The sequence below is a fragment of the Diaphorina citri genome, unplaced genomic scaffold, assembly GCF_000475195.1.
Source record: "Diaphorina citri unplaced genomic scaffold, Diaci psyllid genome assembly version 1.1 scaffold172, whole genome shotgun sequence".
NCBI lineage: Eukaryota > Metazoa > Arthropoda > Insecta > Hemiptera > Psyllidae > Diaphorina > Diaphorina citri.
Window position 1 is genome coordinate 34,657 of NW_007377609.1, and position 9,770 is coordinate 44,426.

General features: G+C 39.6%; 1 protein-coding gene across 1 annotated transcript in view; it reads left to right on the forward strand.

Annotated features, from left to right (window-relative positions):
- Window positions 1–1,377: 1,377 nt before the first annotated feature.
- LOC103505410 overlaps window positions 1,378–9,770 on the forward strand; it is an 11,684-nt gene continuing 3,291 nt past the window's right edge. Inside the window, exons 1-4 of the mRNA XM_026820743.1 lie at window positions 1,378–1,502; window positions 5,570–5,841; window positions 5,907–5,913; window positions 6,013–6,275. Coding sequence (XP_026676544.1) covers window positions 1,385–1,502; window positions 5,570–5,841; window positions 5,907–5,913; window positions 6,013–6,275 — 660 coding nt within the window. The 5' untranslated portion in view covers window positions 1,378–1,384. The remainder of the gene's footprint in view (window positions 1,503–5,569; window positions 5,842–5,906; window positions 5,914–6,012; window positions 6,276–9,770) is intronic.

A 9,770-nucleotide genomic window follows, 5' to 3' on the forward strand; every position in this document is an offset into this window, starting at 1 on the left:
TATTCTTTCATTTGCTACCTATCTCTTCTACATTCTCCTTCTCCTTCTCTATGTCTTCTTCAAACATTTTTTGGATAATGTGACGAATTCTAACAATCTCAATTGTTAATCCATTTTCCATTATGAAGATCAGAGTAGGAACACAACCTTCTTTTTCACCTTTCCTGTTTCTTTCACCTTTCCTGTTTCCAAGTGCAATTTTGTTTTAGTTTTCATTTGGTTTATTGTTTTTTGCTTATCTTCCCATCTCCCCCTTTTAAAAGGGAGATGAATTTCCCTCTGTTTTTTATTTCCTTTTAATTTTATTATAAATTCTATATAAAAAAGTATAAAATGTATAAAGCATCATATAATTGAATAAAGAAACTTAACTAGAAAAAAAAGGTAAATGTAAATTAATAGGTGGTAACTATGTGTCTATAGGGCCTTATGTGTCTATGATAAAGTTCGCCCCGGGCGGGAATAGAACCCGTGACCTAGCGGTTAGAAGGCAGACGCCGTACGCTTCAAGCTAACTAGACTGGTGAACCGTAGGTACACACTTAACAACATGTTATAGCCGCTGGCGATTAAAGTTGAGAAAAGTTAAAAAGTCCGATTCCATCATGGCCTTGCTGCTTAGCGTGTAAATAAATAAATAAAAAATAAATTTCATAAAACGTAGACAAACGTACACAATCGCCTGTTCTTCCGTCTTTTTCTGTGAACTTTTATTGTCCCCCGCGGCTGTGGGCTTTCAACATAGCGACGAGTGTCCATGATAAAGTAAGTCCAATAGATCAGTTGCGCTAACTTGGGTGATGTTTCAAAGTCATAGAGCAGGAAAAATGAGGACCAACGAATTTTTTCTTTTTCTTCTAATATGACTTCTAGATCCCGAGATAAATCGATTTAAAAAATACCGGTAAATCGTGAACTTTGACGTCACGGCATACGCTCCCGTAGGCGATAACTTTTTACACACGAATCGACCATTTATTTATAATTTTTACCCATTTGCAACGGCTCCATTAAAGTAGAAATTACATTACTATTTCAGATTCGGACATAATACAGGCAACGCATTAATATGTTTGTGCGCATACGTTTCTGCGCAGTTCTTTCTGCTCCTCCGCTATAGAGCGCTTGCATAGTGGCGCTACCTAACGGACGAAAAAAACAACTGCGTAAAGTCTGACGTCACACATATTTGAACTCTTTCATTAGAACGGAAAATAAAAATTGAATTTTCGACCTTTTATAGTTATTTTTTCGGAGTTTTGACCTCAGATTTGGATTTTTCCTAACTTTTTACACACGAATCGACCATTTATTTATAATTTTTACCCATTTGCAACGGCTCCATTAAAGTAGAAATTACATTACTATTTCAGATTCGGACATAATGGCAGCTGATGTGGTGGAATGTGAGGCTGAGGATTTACTGAGGAGTTTAACTAAACTGACACCAGGGGCGCTAGAGAGCAACGGCTATTGTGAGGAGACTGGTGTGTTTGGATCAGGTAGGGTATTGGTATTGTTATCGCTAATTATAATTAACAAGGGATGTAGGTACCTACTAATAGAAAGTCTATAAAAAAAATCTTAGGATTGAAACACATGATAATGATGATGGAAAGTCTTTATTGAAGCTGGATTTACAGATAAAGGCAAGTAGGTACCTACGTCTTTAGTATGTCGATCGATGTTGACAAAAACCCATAATCCAAAGTAAGGAAAATTGGTGAAAGGGAAGGAGGTAAATAACAAGCTGGGTCCGTCCCTCCGGGAATTTTTTAGCCCGTAGTTTATTCGATCGTGGTTAAAGAATACCTATGTACCTACCTAAAATACAAATTACGTGCGAACATATAGGTATTTCAGGTAGGGTGTGTCGCAACACACTACTTTAGTGTGATGCTTAAAACTAAGCAATTCGTATGAACGCCTAACGAAATACGTGTGTATGCAATACGCAAGAGATGGTAAATTCTACGTTGGAAGTCGAGTCGTAGGTAGGGTGTCTAGTCGTACCTTGGCCCCCGTTGTACCTTGGTCCCCTGGACTTTTCTGGTAACTGGCGCCACCTATCGGGTCCGAAAAATATGTATCTGATGCGTAATTTCACAACGAGCTCATAGCAATTTGATTTGTAAACAAATCAGTTGTCGTTGAGAAGTTAATTAGGAAAGTCGTGTTTTGGTCTGTGCAACCAAATTGACCGCCAGGCAGTGCGCTAGGCCAAGTTCCTCAAATATGACATTATTTTACATTTGGAAACTTTTCCGTTGTTTTTTTTTATTTTTCCATTTATTTTATTTATTTATTATTTTGTGTTTTCAAAATACTTTTTATTTAGTTTCATTATTTTTATTTTTACTACACTACCTAAGGAAGTTTGACCTGCCGACTCAGTAAGTGACAATTTTATTTTCTCCATACTAACACCAAAAACAACTGATTACTTCCTATTCCCTACAAATCTTACTTGAACCTAAATATTTTTACTTTCTATTTTTACCCGTCCTTCCTTTATTTTTCTTCTTCTTTTAACTTTTTTATATTTATTTTATTTCACTTATTTCAATTTATATTTTCCTTATTCTTTCTTTTACACTATTATTATTTTTCCTTTATTATCGAAATCCTTCTTGATTTTAAAAATTTCGGGTCCAACGAACTAGGTCTAGAAAAAAAAAATCTCGGCCCACAATTCCCTGTTTTTCTTCTGTTCTCAGGGAAGAAACGACCCTTTCCACACCGCCGGGACGTTTCTGTCTCCAAGAGGAAACATCATCAGACCCTCTCCAAATCCATTATTTCAATTTACGTTTTCCTTATTCTTTCTTTTACACTATTATTATTTTTCTTTTATTATCGAAATCCTTCTTGATTTTAAAAATTTCGGGTCCAACGAACTAGGTCTAAAAAAAAGAAAATCTCGGCCCACAATTCCCTGTTCTTCCTCTGTTCTCAGGGAAGAAACGACCCTTTCCACACCGCCGGGACGTTTCTGTCTCCAAGAGGAAACATCATCAGACCCTCTCCAAATCCATCACCTACGACCTTAACCCTGACGTGTCCCTAACCCGGGGCATCATCTATGCGGAACATAGTGGAGACGAGTGTGAAATCATACCAGTGGCGAAGAGGGTTAATGCCGGTCGACCCATGAGGAGGAGTAAACGAGTGAGACTGGCCAATGCTCAAGGTCATTATCGTACTTTGGGTAGTTAAGGGTTAAATTCTGAACAAAATTCGTTTTTCCCTCCAAAAAAGAAGTTTGATAATGGGGGAAACTGTACTTATGGAGGTCTTCAAGCTCCGAATTGAAGAGAAAGAGGACATGATAGGAAAATGCCAGCCAGTCCTTGAACGAACCTTATATTTTGTTTGTTTGTTTATACCTTGTTTATCCTACCCGAATAGGACTGAAAAGTCCCTTTATCCCAGCAGTCTAAACAAGGTCTCGTATATTTGATGGGTTAAAGAATAATACATACAACTACCCCAGCAGTATAAACAAGGTCTCGTATATTTGATGGGTTAAAGAATAATACATACAACTAACAATTCAGTAAAAAGAGCTTGTTTAACTAGAAAAAAAAGGTAAATGTAAATTAATAGGTGGTAACTATGTGTGTCTATAGGGCCTTATGTGTCTATGATAAAGTTCGCCCCGGGCGGGAATAGAACCCGTGACCTAGCGTTTAGAAGGCAGACGCCGTACGCTTCAAGCTAACTAGACTGGTGAACCGTACACACTAACAACATGTTATAGCCGCTGGTGATTAAAGTTGAGAAAAGTTAAAAAGTCCGATTCCATTTCATAAAACGTAGACAAACGTATACAATCGCCTGTTCTTCGGTCTTTTTCTGTGAACTTTTATTGTCCCCCGCGGCTGTGGGCTTTCAACATAGCGACGAGTGTCCATGATAAAGTAAGTCCAATAGATCAGTTGCGCTAACTTGGGTGATGTTTCAAAGTCATAGAGCAGGAAAAATGAGGACCAACGAAACTTTTCTTTTTCTTCTATGACTTCTAGATCCCGAGATAAATCGATTTAAAAAATACCGGTAAATCGTGAACTTTGACGTCACGGCATACGCTCCCGTAGGCGAAGACGTCACATCAAATGTCCCGAGCAAAGCTCCCTCGCAGGCAACGCAATACTGTGTTTGTGCACATAGTTTCGGCGCAGTTCTTTCTGCTCCTCTGCTAGCGCGCTTGCATAGTGGCGCTACCTAACGGACGAAAAAAACAACTGCGTAAAGTCTGACGTCACACATATTAAAGCATCATATTATTGAATAAAGAAAAAACAGATTTTTAGTTATTTTATACCTACTTTAATTTTCGTTTTGTTAATTTTTTTTTATATTTTACTTTTAGATCTGTTATTCTTACCGTTTCTATTATCCAGTAATAATAGAAACGATAAGAATAATGTTAATACATAGGATGTCTAATATAAACCTAACAAATAATTTTAGATCTGTACCTAGTACCTACTCACATGGAATTTTGTGGCTCTCAAACTGACTTTTCGAATGAATTTCGATAGTTCATTAACTTCTTGATTTCTTTTAGTAAGTTACAATTTTAACAACAATGTAGGTACTCTTTTTTACTTTCTATTTTAACTTGGCTCTTTTTTTTTTACTTTCTATTTTGGCTCTTGAAGTTCACAACCGAGGTTCCTGGAAATTGTTGACTAAAAATGCCGACCCCACTTGAGTGGAAAAAGGTAAAGAAGAAGAAGAAGACTACTGGGAGTAGAAAAACAGTACCATCATAAATCAATAATAATATTGATAGAAAATTAATAACATTGATTATTACAAAATCTTAACCACGTAGGTACCGTTTCGACTGAATACGTATAAATTGTATAATACCTAAGTTCATCTATTATGAATCTAGTTTGAACGTGTCACAATTAATGACGATCGAATTTAAAATGGACACCGGGCCGCTTTAAATTTCAGACACTAATTTAATTTCCTCTCCACCTCTCCCCTCTTCACAGGAGTTCACTTCCTCACATCCGAGTCTCTCCTCTCCTTCATCCAAGCGACCGACACAGACACCTCCAACAGCTCCTCCACCTTCCCCTCTCCCTACCTACGTCTTTAGTATGTCGATCGATGTTGACAAAAACCAAAAACCCATAATCCAAAGTCAGGAAAATTGGTGAAAGGGAAGGAGGTACATAAAAAACAAACAAATACAAATTACGTGCGAACATAGGTATTTCAGGTAGGGCGTGTCGCAACACACTAGGTACTTTAGTGTGAAGTGTGATGCTTAAAACTAAGCAATTCGTATGAACGCCTAACGAAATACGTGTGTATGCAATACGCAAGAGATGGTAAATCCTACGTTGGGAGTCGAGTCGTAAAAAGTACCGTTTCGACTGTATAAGTATAAACCTGAGGTAGGTATAAACTGTAGGTATTATAAGTTCATCCTTATGAATCTAGTTTGAACGTGTCACAATTAATGACGATCGAATTTAAAATGGACACCACGCCGCTTTAAATTTCAGACACTAATTTAATTTCCTCTCCACCTCTCCCCTCTCCACAGGTGTTCACTTCCTCACATCCGAGTCTCTCCTCTCCTTCATCCAAGCGACCGACACAGACACCTCCAACAGCTCCTCCACCTTCCCCTCTCCTAACTTCCCCTCCACTAACTTCTCCTCTACTAACTTATCCACTCATTTCCCCTCGTCCGGTGAAGACGATGTGTTGACAAGGAAGGATCTGCTGGAGTATCTGATGAATAGTGATGGGACATGTGCGTGTAAGCTGTGCGGGGAGGTGCTTACCAGTCGGACACATTGGTATCGACACAAAGTACCGTTTCGACTGTATACCTACGTATAAACTGTATTATACTAAGTTCATCTTTATGAATCTAGTTTGAACGTGTCACAGTTAATGACGATCGAATTTAAAATGGACACCGCGCCGCTTTAAATTTCAGACACTAATTTAATTTCCTCTCCACCTCTCCCCTCTCCACAGGAGTTCACTTCCTCACATCCGAGTCTCTCCTGTCCTTCATCCAAGCGACCGACACAGACACCTCCAACAGCTCCTCCACCTTCCCCTCTCCCAACTTCCCCTCCACTAACTTATCCACTAATTTCCCCTCGTTTGGTGAAGACGATGTGTTGACAAGGAAGGATCTGTTGGAGTATCTGATGAATAGTGATGGGACATGTGCGTGTAAGCTGTGCGGGGAGGTGCTTACCAGTCGGACACATTGGTATCGACACAAGTACAAGGTGAGAAGAAAGATTTTTTCCTTAGCCAATAGCCAGCCTAGTTAGCTTAGTTGGTAGTGCGTCTGCCTTGTAAATAGTTATTTTTTCGGAGTTTTGACCTCAGATTTGGATTTTTCCCAACTTTTTACACACGAATCGACCATTTATTTATAATTTGTACCCATTTGCAACGGCTCCATTAAAGTAGAAATTACTATTTCAGATTCGGACATAATGGCAGCTGATATGGTGGAATGTGAGGCTGAGGATGTACTGAGGAGTTTAACTAAACTGACACCAGGGGCGCTAGAGAGCAACGGCTATTGTGAGGAGACGTACCCATTTGCAACGGCTCCATTAAAGTAGAAATTACTATTTCAGATTCGGACATAATGGCAGCTGATGTGGTGGAATGTGAGGCTGAGGATGTACTGAGGAGTTTAACTAAACTGACACCAGGGGCGCTAGAGAGCAACGGCTATTGTGAGGAGACTGGTGTGTTTGGATCAGGTAGGATATTATTATTGCTAAATGCTAATTATAATTAACCAAAGGGATATACCTAGGCAGGTACCTACTTCAGGGTGTCTACCAGACTGGAAAACCGGGAAAACCGGGAAAAGTCAGGGAATTTCATGGAGACTGGAAAAGTCAGGGAAAAGTCAGGGAATTTCACGAAAAAGTGCCAAAAATCGAAAAAGTCAGGGAATTTTTCAAAGCCTAAAAAAAGACAAAGAAAGATTTAAATTAAAAAAGTATGCAACCATGAAGGGGCAACATATATTAACAACAATTTAGGCAGTCTTTTTTTTACTTTCTATTTTAACTTGGCTCTTATATTAACTATCGAAATATACGAGTTGTTCGATATCAATATATTAGCTTCTTGGTTGATATAATAATTTTTATGCCAAAGAGATTCAGCCCAAAATTAGGTAGGTGTCAGGGCCTAATTTAGCTCCCCCCCCCTCCTCGAGCTTTATTTTCCTCCTTTACTGTAGGCCAGACTCTGAAAATTTGGACTATGTAAAGCCTTGTTCCCACGGCGCGTGGCGCGGCGGCCCCGCGGGCTCCCCGGCAGCCTTTTTAGCTGATTTTTCCTTTTTTCAAGTGAATCAATAGCTACTTATCTTTTTAGCTAAATAGCTACTTATCTTTTTAGCTAAATAGCTACTTATCTTTTTAGCTAAATAGCTACTTATCTTTTTAGCTAAATCCCCATACACAAAAAGCCCATTTAGAGACTTAGGTGTAAGGCATCAAACAGCCTTAAAGGATGGGTTGAGCTTTTACAAATCTCTAATTAAGTCAGCTCCCATGGCGTAGTGGTCACTGCGCTCGCCTTGCACGCGGGAGACCCGGGTTCGATTCCCGGCGGGGTCAAGTAATTTTGTATCATGCAAATGATTGATTCCGTCATGACTGGCTGTTGCGGGGCCCACTCAGCCTCGTGAGGAAAATGAGTAGCTAATATGTAATAGTAATATAATGCGCATAGCGACCGGTGCCAGCATGGTAGGTAAACATTGGATTTTAGGATTATTGAGATATTGGGAAAATCCTACAATGCTGCAGTGAGCACCAAAGTTGTGACATAATAACACAAAGAAACTGCATTTACATTTACATTTTTTTTACAAATCTCTAATTACATCTCCCTTTCTTTCAAGAGGTTTGATAGAGGGAACTGTAACTGCCGAGGTCTTGTACCGAAATCGTAGAGAGAAGGAAGACAGGATAGGAGAAAGCCAGCCGTTCCGAGAACGAACCTGATCTGTTTAGGATAAAGTTCGCCCCGGGAGGGGATCGAACCCGCTCCCTAGCGCGTACAAAGCCCTCGGACTTGACGTCTGAAATTTACCGCACAGACGTGCCATGATCTTTAGAAAGACCTAGCGCTTTCAAGGCAGACACTCTGCCCTGGAAGCCAACTAGGCTGGCAAAGTTGAAACAAAGAATAATGCAAATAGAGAAGAGCTCGAGATACATGACGCTTAATGAAAGAGGGTGCCCTTAAGGCCGGCCATTCACTATCAGGTAGACCTGACAGGTCGCCTGAAAGACTTAATATTGCTGTCACACACTATCAGGCAGACCTGACAGGTCGCCTGAGATACTTATTATTGCTGTCATACACTCTCAGGTAAACCTGACAGCTTGATTTCTTGTAATTAAATCTAAAAGGGTTAAATTCTGAACAAAATTCGTTTTTCCCTCCAAAAAAGAGGTTTGATAATGGGGGGAACTGTAGTTATGGAGGTCTTAAAGCTCCGAATTGAAGAGAGAAAGAGGACATGATAGGAAAATGCCAGTGTTTGTTTGTTTGTTTATACCTTGTTTATCCTACCCGAATAGGACTGAAAAGTCCCTTTACCCCAGCAGTCTAAACAAGGTCTCGTATATTTGATGGGTTAAAGAATAATACATACAACTAACAATTCAGTAAAAAGAGCTTGTTTAACTAGAAAAAAAGGTAAATGTAAATTAATAGGTGGTAACTATGTGTGTCTATAGGGCCTTATGTGTCTATGATAAATTTCGCCCCGGGCGGGAATAGAACCCGTGACCTAGCGCTTAGAATTCAAGCTAACTAGGCTGGTGAACCATATACACTTAACAACATGTTATAGCCGCTGGCGATTAAAGTTGAGAAAAGTTAAAAAGTCCGATTCCATTTCATAAAACGTACACAATCGCCTGTTCTTCCGTCTTTTTCTGTGAACTTTTATTGTCCCCCGCGGCTGTGGGCTTTCAACATAGCGACGAGTGTCCATGATAAAGTAAGTCCAATAGATCAGTTGCGCTTACTTGGGTGATGTTTCAAAGTCATAGAGCAGGAAAAATGAGGACCAACGAAATTTTTCTTTTCTTATGACTTCTAGATCCCGAGATACCTAAATCGATTTAAAAAATACCGGTAAATCGTGAACTTTGACGTCACGGCATACGCTCCCGTAGGCGAAGACGTCACATCAAATGTCCCGAGCAAAGCTCCCTCGCAGGCAACGCATTACTGTGTTTGTGCACATAGTTTCGGCGCAGTTCTTTCTGCTCCTCTGCTAGCGCGCTTGCATAGTGGCGCTACCTAACGGACGAAAAAAAACAACTGCGTAAAGTCTGACGTCACACATATTTGAACTCTTTCATTAGAACGGAAAATAAAAATTGAATTTTCGACCTTTTACATAGTTATTTTTATCGGAGTGTTTCGAGTTGACCTCCAGATTTGGATTGTTCTCCCCACTTTTTAAGAATACAGCACGAATCGACCATTTATTTATAATTTGTTACGCCATTTGCATAAGCCCGGCTCCATTTAAAAGTAGAGATTACTATTTCGAAGATTGCTCGGACATAATGGCAGCTGATGCTGGTGGAATGGTGAGGCTGAGGATGTAGTGAGGAGTTTAAACTAAACTGATGCACCCAGGGCGCCCTAGAGACCAACGGGCTATTGTGAGGAGACTGGTGTGTTTTGGATCAGGTAAGGATATTGATTATTGCTAAATGCAATTA